The sequence below is a fragment of the Rhodamnia argentea genome, chromosome 10 (genome assembly GCF_020921035.1).
Source record: "Rhodamnia argentea isolate NSW1041297 chromosome 10, ASM2092103v1, whole genome shotgun sequence".
Classification (NCBI taxonomy): Eukaryota; Viridiplantae; Streptophyta; class Magnoliopsida; order Myrtales; family Myrtaceae; genus Rhodamnia; species Rhodamnia argentea.
In genome coordinates, this window is record NC_063159.1 from 15,889,609 (window position 1) to 15,904,195 (window position 14,587).

General features: G+C 41.7%; 1 protein-coding gene and 1 pseudogene across 1 annotated transcript; one reads left to right on the forward strand and one right to left on the reverse strand.

The window, feature by feature from the left end:
• Positions 1-10,987: 10,987 nt before the first annotated feature.
• On the reverse strand, positions 10,988-12,149 carry LOC115729133 (annotated as a pseudogene).
• A 1,144-nt stretch (positions 12,150-13,293) lies between these two features.
• On the forward strand, positions 13,294-14,000 carry LOC115729132 (probable beta-glucosidase L). Its single transcript, XM_048271837.1, is given in 3 exon segments — positions 13,294-13,355; positions 13,357-13,485; positions 13,586-14,000. Coding segments are annotated over 3 exon segments (606 nt in total).
• The last annotated feature ends 587 nt before the right edge of the window (positions 14,001-14,587 follow it).

Genomic DNA, 14,587 nt, shown 5'->3' on the forward strand with positions numbered 1-14,587 from the left:
TGCCTCCGTGTACCTCCGTTGCACCTCCCTTATGACCCCTCCTCTAACGCTTGACCTTCGGGTTAGACTCGACACATGCTTTCGCTAGTAACGTGCGACAACCAACTCGTTCAGCCCTTCTTCCGAACGTATTGCAAGTGGAACAGCCATGAATGAGGGTTTTGAGAGGGTTTTGAAAAAGAAAGCGCAAGAGAGTGCGTGCGTATGTGAAACCTAGGCTTTAGAAACACCATGATATTATATATGGGGGAGGACAACGGGAGATTTCTTGGGCTGAGGATCCAATTTTTTAACGTACTTTCCAGAAATGGGTCCAAAATTGGGTCGATCTATTCTTTAATAAATGGGTCATCGCGGGCTTATTTTAGCCACCTATCAAGCAGCTATAGTTGATAGCAAATGCTCGCCCGCAACCCGAGATCGCTAATAATAAAACCAATATAATGGCATCCCCAAATGATCTCACCTTTAGTCACGGTCCCGCGTAAATTTTTTCAATTACCTTTTTCACCGAGCGTGTTTATTATTGATAACATGTGATTGTCATGTTGGACAACTAATGATTCTAAATTGACGGAGGCTAGATTTTGGACTCAAGTTAAAGTTGGAGATTTTTTATGAGACAAAAAAATATTCGAGCTAAAATCGTTATTGAACCTAAAGTTAATGACTTCTTCTTCTTCTTCTCTTTTGAATTAGCCCCTCTTTGCCATGACATCTCTCTCTCTTGGAGGTGATCCTTAGCTGTCTCTGTAGGTCCTCAATTACATTCTCTTGTTCACCCTCTTCAATTCTTGAGCCAATGCGCATGGCCCGCATTGCTCTCGCCTCTGTTCTAAATTTGGCTAGTATGAAGCACCACTAGTAGCTTGCGGAGAGAAATATTAACCAATTTCTAAACGCCGGAGTAGATCCTAAAGAGATCCCACTTCCTCATGAATTTATCTTGAATCGGGATGTTTTGGCTCAACTTTATCCTAGTTTTGCCAAGGGAGCAACCTCATTTTTTACCTTGAATTGGTCGAAATATGCGGAATTTCTTACTTTTCGTGGAGGATTAGATCCAATAACTAGGGGTTTGTGATTACGTGATATTGTTCGTCATCATTTAGCTATTGCAATTCTTTTCTTGAAAGTGGGTCACATGTATAGGGCCAACTAGGGTATTGGTCATGGTGTGAAAGATATTTTAGAGGCTCATAAAGGTCCATTGACAGGCCAGGGCCATAAAGGACTATATGAGATCCTAACAACGTCATGTCATGCTCAATTATCTCTTAACCTAACAATGTTAGGCTCTTTAACCATTGTTGTGGCTCACCATATGTATTCCATGCCCCCATATCCATATCTAGTTACCGACTATGGTACACAACTATCATTGTTCACACATCACATGTGGATTGGCGGATTTCTCATAGTTGATTTCACCGTCCTTCCCTTCACCCCTCTTCATGCTTCATCCTTCAAGCAAAGCCCTAGATCTCCGGCACTCCAACGGTCGTATCAACAAGCTCCGGGGCCTTCGGCTCTTCAACGGCCGTCGCTGCTCGAGTAGCATTGTTTTTAGCGGCGCCCTCAAGTGGCGGGAAGAAATACTCACACAAGCCAGCGGTCATTAGTTGCACCATAATCTCCATCTCCCCGGCACGGATACCCCTATGGACTCTCGCCGCTCTCAGAAGAGCCGGGTTGATGAGCTTGTTAGTTCTGGACAATAGCAATGAAAGCATCCGCCTCCGCCTCCGCCATCGTGTGCAAGGTTACATGAGGGGTCGCAAATCCTCCCCCGAGGAGTTGCTCCATCCTTTGGAGTGTCTTGGTGTACCTCCGTTGCACCTCCCTCACGACCCCTCCTCGAACGCTTGAACTTCGGAGTAGATTCAACACATGCTATCGTTGGTAATGTGCCCCAGCCAGCTTGTTCAACCATCCTTCGAAACGCCTTGCAAGTGGAGCAGCCATGAATGAGGGTTTTGAAAGGGTTTTGACAAAGAAAGTGTGAGAGAGTGCGTGTGTGTGTGAAACCTAGGGTTTAGAAACACCATGATATTATATATGGGGGAGCACAACGGGCGATTTTTTGGAATGAAGACCCAATTTTTTAACTCACTTTTCATGAAATGGGTCCAAAATTTGGCGAATATATTCTTTAATAAATGGGTCATCGTGGGCTTATTTTAGCCACCTATCAAGCAGCTATAGTTGATAGCAATTGCTCGCCCGCAACCCCAAACTATCGGTAATAAAACCATTATGATGGCATCCCCGAATGATCTCACCTTTAGTCACGGTCCGCCGTAAAGTTTCTCAATTACCTTTTTCACCGAGCGTGTTTATTATTGATAACATGTGATTGTCATGTTGGACAACTAATGATTCTAAATTATCGGGGGCTAGATTTTGGACTCAAGTTAAAGTTGGTGATTTTTTATGAGACAAAAAAAATATTCGAGCTAAAATTGTTGTTGAACCTAAAGTTGATGACTTCTTTTTCTTCTTCTTCTTCTTCTTTGAATTAGCCCCTCTTTGCCATCACATCCTCTCTCTGGAGGTGATCCTTCGTTGTCTCCGTAGGTCTTCAATTACATTCTCTTGTTCACCCTCTTCAATTCTTGAGCCAACGCGCATGGCCTGCATTGCCCTCGCCTCTGTTCTAAATTTGGCTAGTATGGAGCTCCACTAGTAGCTTGCTGATAGAAATATTATACAATTTCTAAAAGCTGGAGTTGATCCTAAAGAGATCTCACTTACTTACGAATTTATCTTGAATTAGGATCTTTTGGTTCAACTTTGTCCCTAGTTTGCCGAGGGAGCAACCCCAATTTTTACCTTGAATTGGTCAAAATATGTGGAATTTCTTACTTTTCGTGGAGGATTAGATCCAATTAGCCGGGGTCTATGGTTGACTGAGATTATTCCTCATTATTTAGCTATTGCAATTCTTTTCTTGATAGTAGGTCACATGTATAGGTTTAAATGGGGTATTGGTCGTGGTATAAAAGATATTTTAGAGGCTCATAAAGGTCCATTTACAAGCCATAGCCATAAAGGACTACGAGATGCTAACAACTACATACCATGCTCAATTATCTCTTAACCTAGCTGTGTTAGGCTCTTTAACTATTGTTGTAGCTCACCATATGTATTTCATGCCCCCTTATCCATATCTATCTACCGACTATGGTATACAATTATTATTGATCACACATTACATGTGGATTGGCGGATTTCTCATAGTTGATTTCACCCTCCTTCCCTTCACGCCTCTTCATGCCTCATCCATCAAGCAAAGTCTTGGACCTCTGACACTCCAACGGCCGCATCAGGAAGGTCCGGGGCCTCCGGCTCCCCAACGGCCGCCATCGCTGCTCGCGGATATTAGCTCTAGCCTCCTCAAGTAGCGGGAAGAAATAAGCACTTAAGCGCTGCATCGATTAGTTTTAATCTCCATCTCCCCGGCATGAATACCCCTATGGACTCTCGCAACTCTTGGAAGACCTGGGGTTGATGAGCTGGTACTGGACAACGGCAATGAAAGCATTTCGCCGCCATCGTGCTGGGTCGAGAACATGAGGAGGTTTGCCGCGACTCGATATTGGAGTTGCTCCATCCTTTGGAGTGCCTCAATGTACCTCCGTTGCGCCTCCCTCACGACCTCTCCTCGAACGCTTGACCTTTGGGTTAGACTCAACACATGCTCTTGATGGTAACGTGTGATAGCCATCTCGTTAAGCCCTTCTTCCAAATGCCTTCCAAGTGGAACAACCATGAATGAGGGTTCTTAATGAGTGCGAGAGCAGTCCTTCTGCATGTGTGAAACCCCGGGTTTGATAACACCATGATATTATGTATGGGGGAGGATTTTACAATTTATAATTTATTAGGTTTATTTTTTAACTCACTTTTTTTGAAATGGGTCCAAAATTGGGTCATTCTATTGTTTAATAAATGGGTCATTGTGGGCTTATTTTAGCCACCTATCATTCGGTTATGGTTGATAGCAAATTTTCGCCCGCAACCCGAAACTGCGGTCGATGAAACCAATATGATGGCATCCCCAAATGATCTCACCTTTAGTCATGGTCCCATGTAAAATTTCTCAATTAACTTTTTCACCGAGTGTGTTTATTATTGATAACGTGTGATTATCATGTTGGATAACTAATGATTCTAAATTAATGGGGGCTCGATTTTGGACTCGTGTTAAAGTTGATGGTTTTTTATGAGACAAAAAAAATATTTGAGCAAAAATCATTATTGAACCTAAATTTGAATCTAAAGTTGATGACTTCTTCTTCTTCTTCTTTTTTGAATTAGCCCCTCTTTGCCATCACATTTCTCTCTCTCGGAGGTGGTCCTTAGCTATCTCTGTAGGTCCTCAATTACATTCTCTTGTTCACCCTCTTCAATTCTTGAGCCAATGCACATGGCCCGCATTGCTCTCGCCTCTGTTCTAAATTTGGCTAGTATGGAGCTCCACTAGTAGCTTGTGGAGAGAAATATTTCGTTTTATTTTGGTCCGATGAAGATTGGTATTGGTTATAGTTTTTCAATTCTTTAGTGCCACCTTTTGGAGTAAAACAATTCATGTAGAGCTGTAGCGAATGTGCTATTACTCGTTGTATTGACGAATTTGATAACAATATGGCATATTACTTTATAAATCGGTTTTAGTGAGTCTAGCATCTCCCATTCCGAAATATGCGCGTCGTAAACCTCAAGGGCCGAATGATCCACAAAAGAGATACCTCGCTAAAATCGTCAAAGACAGACAGACAAATGCGTAAAAGTTATTAACCAAGCACTTTTGGAAACTATTTGCTCTCCGTTCGAAACACAATATATTAAATTCTAAACCTTGCTTAGCTCCTTTGTATTCAAATAAATATTAAACAAATGTTCGTCATAAATTTTCCCTTCAAATGTATAAAATTGAAAAAGAAAAACTAGACAATATAACTACTTATGACTCACAATTTTTGCAAAATTGAAATCGAAGGTGATCTTTCGCTGTCTCGGTAACTGTAAGTCTTCAGTGACCCTCTCCCGTTCGTGCTCTTCTCTATTCTTAAGCCGATGCACGGGTCCTGCGTTGCTCTCGCCTCGGTTCTCAATTTGGCAAGTATTGAGCTCCCCTAGTAGCTTGCAGAGAGAAGAGAGAGAGAGAGAGAGAGAGAGAGAGAGAGTTCTTTTTATTTTGGTCTGATGAAGATTGGTGTTGATTTGATCAAGGGTGAGCAGCGGTCCGGTTTTCTTTTTATTTAGGCATAGTCCCATCCTCTGAGTTGATGAAGAATTACTACATTGGTGAATGACGCCACGATCCACCGACTTAGGATTGAACAATTTAATGTTACTAAGATGTGGGCTTGGGTACTAAGATGGGGAGCAGGGAGTGTCCCGGCTCAACATGGCCTCTCCAGGGAATTGGATCGACATGGTGAACAGTTTTCAGAAGGCTTCATTGTCCACCCGGCTCGGTATCCCTATGGTTTATGGGATCAACGCGGTTCACGGCCATGACAATGTGTACAAGGCGACCATATTTCCTCACCATGCCAGTCTTGCAGCCACCAGGCTAGTTGAAAATTTGTTGCGATGTGTCGTGACCGGGGCTGGCTATTTGGTTTGAGTATGATTAATTACATGAGCAAGCTTTGAAACAGCAAAAGAAGTTTCAAAAGCCGAAATTGCGATTTCAATTGACATGAACTGAAGATTAGCTTGCTAATCACTATTGACAGTTATGATGATGGACATTCAGGGCGCGCATGGTAACACCTACAAAATACTGGAAAGGACTTCAGGAAAAGCTTAATCTATCAACTTCTGGGCACTTCTATAACCAACGTCCACCAGGTCAACTAAAACCATCCGGATGCAATAATCAGCAACAAGAAATCATATTACCATGGCCGAAAAGAACAAATTGATTACTGGAGCCTCTATAAGAAAATGAAAAATCCCAACCCCCAGGTGCTAAACTCCATCATCAGATATGCATCGAATAATCACAACCCTTCTCTTCACTAACTTCTACAGTCAATAGTTTGCCCGACATTAGAAAGTCAAAATTCGCATGAGGAAAAAGATTCAACCTTTAACATCCATTGTTTTCCTAAAGTAACAGATGCAAGAAAAATTTACACTACTAAACCTAGAATGTCCTTCAAATCCTCTGCCGAAGGGCAGGTGTTGCGTCCCAAAATTCCTAGCAGGACCGATGCAATGACCTTCACTTTCGCTCCAGCAGAGCTTGCAGGCACGAATGAATGAGGGATATTTGAAGGCATCCGTAGCTTCAAGAGCTCTGGTTATGGCCAATTCATCTGTAAGCATTCTCAAAGTAAGGATGAATACTATCATTCAGCACAAATATAGTATGACATCATGATCCAATACGAGTTGTCCATGTGAACATCACAGAAACTGCAAAACCATTTGAAAAATGACTCTTTCAAGTAATAGCATCAGAGTTACAGTAATTAAAGTATGAATCTTAGAATTAGAATGCCAACACGCAGTTTTCGCGACTCAGTCCTAACTCAAAGAGTCTGCAAACTTAGTAACTACTCAAAACATCAATTTGTCAGAATCATTCCCAGAAAAGTTCGTGAAGACACATCAAGTCGACTACGGGTAATTAAAATCATCCTCCGGGAGATTCACGAGAGACATCCAAACCACACAAAAACAACAATATTCATCTGTAATCATGAAACCGTGCCTCACAAAATCCGGCAGCATTATATTAAGCAAGCCCTAAAAGCCACAAAATCCACACAACTCACCCAACAAACACGAACACCAATCCTCAAATTCAAGGCAAAAAAAAAAAAAGAACACTAGAACAATTTATGCAGCCGAATTAAATCTCACCAGGAATTAGCAGGCGAAAACTAAGTTGCAACGATTTATCAGCATGATTATTCACTTTCTCTACACGCAACCGATGAATACAGTTTATCCAAAACAAAGCAATAGATTTTCAGTTTCGACCTCACATGCCATGGACATCAAATCGAGAGAAAATGGAACCACGTTTTGCTTCTCGGAGGGCCATCGGAGATGAGTGGCAGCGAAGCCGGAGATAGGTGCTGGTAGTGAGGCAGATTCGTGAGATCGAAGAGAGAAGACAGTCCAGTCTAGTCCAGCAAAGAAGTAGAAGAAAGAACCGAATATTTCCCACTTAAAAACACTATTTGTTAAGCGTGCCACGTTTATTAAATGGGTTGGAAATGGATTCATGACAATACCCATTTAAACCCATTTAGTTTGGGCTTTCTATTTCATAACCCATTATTGGTAAGTTCTTAAAATTAGAGTTGACCCGTATGTGGTCATTTCAATCAAACTAGGTTTAATAAATGGGTTTGAGACCCATTTTGACAGGTATACCGAATATACATAAATCACAAAGGAATTGGTTGACATCATGTACAACCTCTACAACAATTTGCTTTCAAAGTGCAAACTCGTATTGTAGAAGATGGGGCATCACAACTCCAACTGGCAAGCAAGATATCATTGCCATACTTAGTACGGTCCTTTGCGTGGAAGTGACAACATGCTAACAACTACTCAAAGTGAAACGTAAATGTGATCGAGGGACAGATCATGATTATCTATAAAATTTAAAGGCGTCGATCCTCGGCAAGGCCAAAACGGTATTTAGATGGCTGAAAATCTATACAAACTACGAGAGTGAAAGTAACATTTTATGCATGTCCAACCACAATGATATGAACATTCCGTGGTAAAAGTTGTGCTTCAATTAGGCTCCACAAGAAACTGCTATATGATCACATACTATGGACTTTTAAATTCTTCCATCACTCGCATGAAGATTATGCCCGTCTAGCACTATATCTTAAGCAAATCCTTACACACGCCACTTTCATGGCATCGCACCTCATAGTAACTCCGCGGATGAGCACTTAGATCGTCTTATTCGGGCTTTCATGAGTATTAGAGCAGGAAAATTGTTTGTCAAACTACAAGGTGCATGCTCATGCAATCTTAACTGCTCACCAATGTGATAGAAGTTTCCAATTATAAGGAAAAGCAACGAAAACAGCATAATTTGAATACCCCATCTATGTTCAGCTACAAAAAAAGCATCGCAAATCGAGCGGCCACCATAAAAGAGTCCGACAAATCTACCAACTGTACAAATCTAACTATTAAATGTAGATGGATTAGGAGTTGCAATTATGCGCTACAGGAGCTGCAGCCTCTAATGCAAAGCTCTCAAAAGTTAAATGTCAAATGTGTTCCATCCACGAGCATGCTCATCTCACTAAACAGAAATCTCTCTTCATGCTTAATATCACTTTGAACCTTAATAGAATGCATATAGTTCGTCAAGATTTCTAAATTCTACGGTGAACCAATATTCACAAAATCTCGACATTTCAGCAAAAACAGCTCATCTAACAAGTGCAATCATCCATTTTACAAACCATCACGCCCGCCTTCAGCTTGCCTCTAGTGTAGACTAAAACCCAAGTTCTCATGAAGCTAGCTTATAACATTAAGAAACTCCATACTACAACAGGCACCACGAATATCGACAATAACATGGTATCAAGGCAATCGACAGAAAGAAGCACCCATAATAGAAGAGAAATCGGTGAAAATGGAATAGTGGATATGCAGGGAGCGAAAATAGGAACGAAAGCCATGTTAACTTCGCTTCTATCCCATTCCCATATGCAATAGTTCCATCGAGTCATTTCATCGAGCGGGTCATAGAAAAGCTCACGACAATTATTTATGAAAACATACGCAACTATCAACATGAAACAGACCATTAACATGAAAACCAAGCCCACAGTATCAAGGTCAACAGATATTGAACTGTATCCAACTCAACTTCACGTACCATCAACCCCTTGAGTCCGAAGGAAGCTCGAAATACTGCCTGTGAGACCAATACAAATAGTTAAACACAGATTGATACTCTAAAACCATATAAACCATATCTATATACAATACTAAAGGAAAACTTACTCGAATCCATCTTTTAGGAGAATATGTAACATCTCCAATGCCACCGCTTCCACGGGACACTTGTTCGTCACCCAGCGGAAGCACCCACAGTCGTCAAGCTGCTTCCGAATCTCCAGGAAAGCATGAACCTCTCCCAGATCGTAGAGGTGGAGGCACTCCGAGGTCCGAAGATCTTCGATCATTCCATCCATTCTGGCTTGAGCCGTATCGGGAGGTAAGTTTGGCCTGAAGACAGAGATGAGATGAGACTGTAAACGATTCAAGCTAATCGAAGATCAAAACATTTCACTTGTTCTTCAGGGCTCGCATGATACGACGCTCCACTTTAGCATACTCAGTAGCATACTCTGATTCAGCATCTCCAACCTGGAGGGCCGTCTCTTTAGCTGCCAGGCAAGGTCAGGTGCCATGACCGGAGACGAAACTGGCATAAGGCTGGCGGCAGAGGCGTCATCGGGGAGGAAATAGTACTCCCTGTGAAAATAGAAAAAATTATTCGCACACGTAAAAGGAATATGGAAAAATAACAAAATAGCAAAAAAAAAAAAATTACTCAAAATCAGCCTCGAGCAAAACCGCCCGTATTTCCATCTCGTCTATGCCTGGCTGGATCCGCGCCGCACGGAGTTTACTGCAATCACCGAGGTAATTCTCCACAACGACGGTGAACGCCAGGGATTCTTGAACGGTGCGTAGCGTTACCCGTCGTTGTTGCCGGAGTTCGGCTAGGAGCGTCTCCATACGATGTTGCGCCTCGATGAGGCTTAGCTGCGCCTTCTTCACCGCAGATCTCTTTGTCCGACCAGGTCTGAGCTGAAAGACGTTATGGTCACGCTCGAATCGAGCATGGACTAATGCATTCAAACCTTCTTGGAGGCGCGTGGCTAGAGGAGCGGCCATGATGCGAAAAGTCACGGTTTGGAGGAAGGAAAGAGAGACTGAGGGAATGATGGACGGCGGACGACGGACTGAAGCTCGCAAGGAGCGACGAGGATCCGGCGACAGTGCTTGAGCAACCGGGAGAGCCCAAAAAAAAAAAAAGATTGTTAAAAACTGAACCAAAACCCTAGACCCAGTCCCTAATTCAATTCAGAATCATTGCCAAACAGGCTTTAAGTTTCTCGTTTTATTCGAAAAACTGAATCAAAGAAAATCATAATTATTGTCAAACAGGCTTTAAATCCTATATATTATCCAACTGCAATTGTTGGAAAAAAATGCCCCTGTTCTAGTAGTGGGTTATGCCCTCGTTTTTTTTTTTCTTTTGCTTTAGTTTATAGTTTCTTGTTTTTCTTCTTAATTAAGTTTTTAACAAAATCATCAGCATAATTTGATGAAGTGGGAAAATAACGGGGAAGACAATAAACTCAAAATACTTTGAGGATTCAAAAAAAATTATATCTCAACCATATCAAGGATTCATTTTTCAAAAATTCACCCATTCTTTGTGAAAATTACTTAATCAGTAATTTAATCAATTTATCGTGACGACAGAAATTCATATCCGTTTTCAATGTGGGAAGTTCTTACATCGCATTTATGTAAATAGCCTTCTTAAGCTTTGGTTACATGTAAGTATATTGGCATGTTAAAATTGAATAAGTCATATATACTAGCTTGCGATTGGCCGCCTAACAAGCACATAACATTTTGTTAGTTATTTTAGTTTTGCAATCCAATTAGATTGGCTAATTATGTCATCTCTGCCAACTCTTAATTTAACCTTCTAGTGCTGCTATAAAATTCCACTTGATGCAATTATCAAAGTGCCAAAGTATAAATGCAATGACAAACTTGTGTATATAGAGTAATAAGAAACGTGTATATATATAGTTGGCCCCAAAAATAAAGTACACAATAACAAGAGGCAAAAAAGAAGTCAGAATAAGTAATGGAGATTAAGATAAAATTACGGGTTTGCAAAAGTATCTCAATCTTTGAAGTGATCCCGAAAAAATGCACGAAAGTTCACTTAAAATGGTCCCCGAAAAATTTCTGCTTCAAATGTCTGCCCAACATTCCTGGCAACCTTCTGGCCTTCCTCTGTTGAAATGGTGAAAAGCTTCATCGCCGGATCATCTCCAACTACCATCCATGTACGATCCATACTAGGTCTGACCAACTGTCTCGAGTTCTCCCTCCATGAGTGCCTCGAACATGGGGTGGGTTTTCGAAATAGCCCTTCATCCATTCTCCAAGTTCTTCAACATCTGTGATGGTGTATGTTATGCCCCCAACAGCCAGAGTATATGCATACTCGTCTAACAAGTGAGTGCTAATCACCCTGCGACGGCGATTTTTCTCTTAGTAACGAGGATCGGGAAATAGGAAGAACATCTTCGTCGGTTGTCCTTTCTCGAAATAGATAGGAATGTACTTCATATAGTCAGCCCGGACGACCGAGATATTTTGGTATGACCGGGATGAGCCATCCTCAATGCAGAAGTGTGCTCCTTCACATATTTGTTCACCTTGTCCCTAATTTCCAATCCGATCATGAGTTCGTCGGGAAATAGGGTTGAAATAGGGTTGAAAGAGCAGCTAGTAGCCCTCCAAAGCCGCAGCCAATGTCATTTAACTGAATCCTTTCGGGATTATCATCACCAGATGGAGCAGGTAACAACTGAGGCTGATCTAGAGAATAATCAAATTGACTTGGGCAGAGTGGAACAGGAAAGCGAGAATCGCTTGGCGGATTGCTGTGAGCACGTGCTCGGTGGAATCGCTTCCTAGGCAAGCCAGTTGATTTGTTGGAGGTAGAGGTCGTCTCTTTCTCTGTCATGTCTCTTATCGGTAGAGACATTGTCAGCAAAACGATAATCATATGGTGAAGGAACCGAAACACAGATAACGAACAGCATTTAGTTGTCATCCTGTACGATGATTTACTTCCAAAATACAACTCACGTAGCCTAGATGGGGTTGCATCACAACAGACAAATGGCAAGCAAGATAATGTTGCCATACCTACTATAGCCCTTTGCATGGAAGTGACAACTTTCTAGCAACTAGTCAAAGTGAAAAATAAATGCGGTTGACGCAAAGATCATGACTATGCATAAAAAGATGAAGGTGTCTATGAGGCCCCCAACTATGCCAATATCGAATTTACATGGCCGAAAATTAATACAGGTTATAAGAGTCAAAAGTAACATGTAATGCATGTCCAATCATAATATCATAAACATCCCATGGTGAAAGTAGCGCTTTAATTATGCTCTGTAAGATTTTGCGTGGCCACTGTAAAAAAAGACCCCATGCCCTAATACCATATAAAATTTTGTGAAACCACTGCCAACTATTTTAAAAACTTAAGCTATTAAATGAATGTATAGTTTAATATTTAATTATTTCAACATGCTCAACTGAGAACCATTATATTGTCATATACCGTGGATTTTCAAATTCTTCCATCGCTTACTTAAGATTATGCCTTTGTCTAGCACCATTTCTTAGGAAAATTCTTAGTGGTCACCTTCATGGCATCTTAGTTTATATTAACTTTGCAGATGAGCACTTAGATCATCTTCTTCGGGCTTTCATGACTCTTAGAGCAGGAAAATTGTTCGTCAACCTACAAAAGTGCACGCTTATGCAAAATCTTAAGAGCTTATTGAATGAGACAGAAGTTCCCAGTTGTAAGGAAAAGCAAAAAGAACGGCACAGTTTAAGCATCCCAACTAAAAGCGCGTCTCCATCAGTTCAGCTATATAAATTCAAGAACTCCAATCCGGCCATACTGAACAAAACATGTTTCCAATTTAATTGCAACCACCATCGACACTACGTGATTAACCTTGTACACTAACGTTTACCTTCTGTTACCTAAAAAAAAAAAAAAGAGAAATGTATATTGAGGAATGGATTTCCTTCGTGAATTTTTTTTGGTTTAAACTGTCATCACACTTCCTAGAACATATTCCCCAGAGCCCCGCCTCCAGCAGGGACGCTGGTACATTCGCGGCCTCAACCCAGCAGGCATATCAGGCACATTCCCGGACCCAACCTCAGCAGGCATGTCGGGCATTCCTAGCCACAATACCAGCAGCAAGCCCAATAGCAGCCCCGTCCACGAGTGAGGACCGCGACACGAGAGGTGGTTTTCATGAATTAGAATGTCAACACACAGTTTTTGTAATTCCCGATCTGTCGCAGATTATGGTCCCAGAGAATCACACAGAATTCATTGACGGGGCAATTTTCCAGGTGAAGAACAAGATCATCCTCGTGAGCCGAATAGATGATGCTGTGAGGAGAATATTGCGGGTCGAATTCACAATGGGCCTATTCGAGAATCCATTGGCCGATACTAGCCAAGTGAACCAGCTAGGAAGTCAGGTTTGTTCCAGATCGATCTACCGGGTAACTTGTTGCTGTTAGCCATGCAGATAACATAGGGTACCGGAGTGGTAGATGGAAAATTGAATTTCGGGGCCCCAGTGGGAACCACCTCACTAGGGGTACGCGACAGTTCGATATCTCTGTTTTTCCTGATTCAACTGTTAACTTGCTCATTGTTTCAATCATAGAACAGCGTTACTTTGCTAACATCATGACCATGTGTTCCCAGTGTCATTAAGAACACCATTGATCCAAAAACCAAGGTCGTCTACAAGAAGAACCCCGATATGCACTTTGTCAAATCCGGAAAGTTCTCCGCCATTGAACACCCTTATGCAGAGGGATCTGGCGATAGCATGAACTTGGCCATTGCCGACCCTGGTACAAGCACTATATTGAACGTATGTGAAGCTGTGAAGTGTGTGGTCATCGTCATCTCCAGTCGTCCTGTCATGATTCAGCCCTATGTCACAGCGTTGAACGCTATCATCGCTGCTTGGCTTCCAGGAACTGAAGGCCTAGGGGTTGCAGATGTTCTGTTTGGTGATTATGGCTTCACAGGCAAGCTTCCTAGGATATGGTTCAAAACCGTAGATCAGCTTCCAATGAATGTTGGGGATCCTCCTTATGATCCCCTCCAATGAATTGGGACATTTATACTGTTTTTGCACCACCTAGAATTATCGAAAATTTCCGTATGGCAGAACTAATGGTACCATACAAATAGTTTTTTGAACACAAATCAGGAATTTTATATATCTCTCATAATTTTGCTCAACTTTAGCTTCCCTGGCTGATTCAATATATCCGGTATAAAATAGAGAGAGCAGTCTGCCTGGATGAAGACTCTACAACTAAGGGCAGTGGCGACTCCTTTCAAGAAATTCAGAACGTCTAAGAAAATCCAAAATGTAGCATGACTAGTCTGCTTAACTGGGAGGGGTGCACAAGTGACTAAAACTACTGATTCTCAAACTAAGTCAGTGATCAATCAACTTGAGTTAAAGAGAATGATTTGAGAAGCCGAGAAATCAATAAGATAATGAATTTTCTTCCATAGCTTGTCCAGTGCAGCTTCCATCAAAGCTTTGACAACCTGGCAAGTTAGCAAGGAAGCTAGATTCCAACATGTGCTCTCCACACATCATATAAGACTGACACCATAATGATTTGGCTGCACTATGGTTCAACACAGAGCATCTAATCAAACCAAAACCTGCATAACCAGACA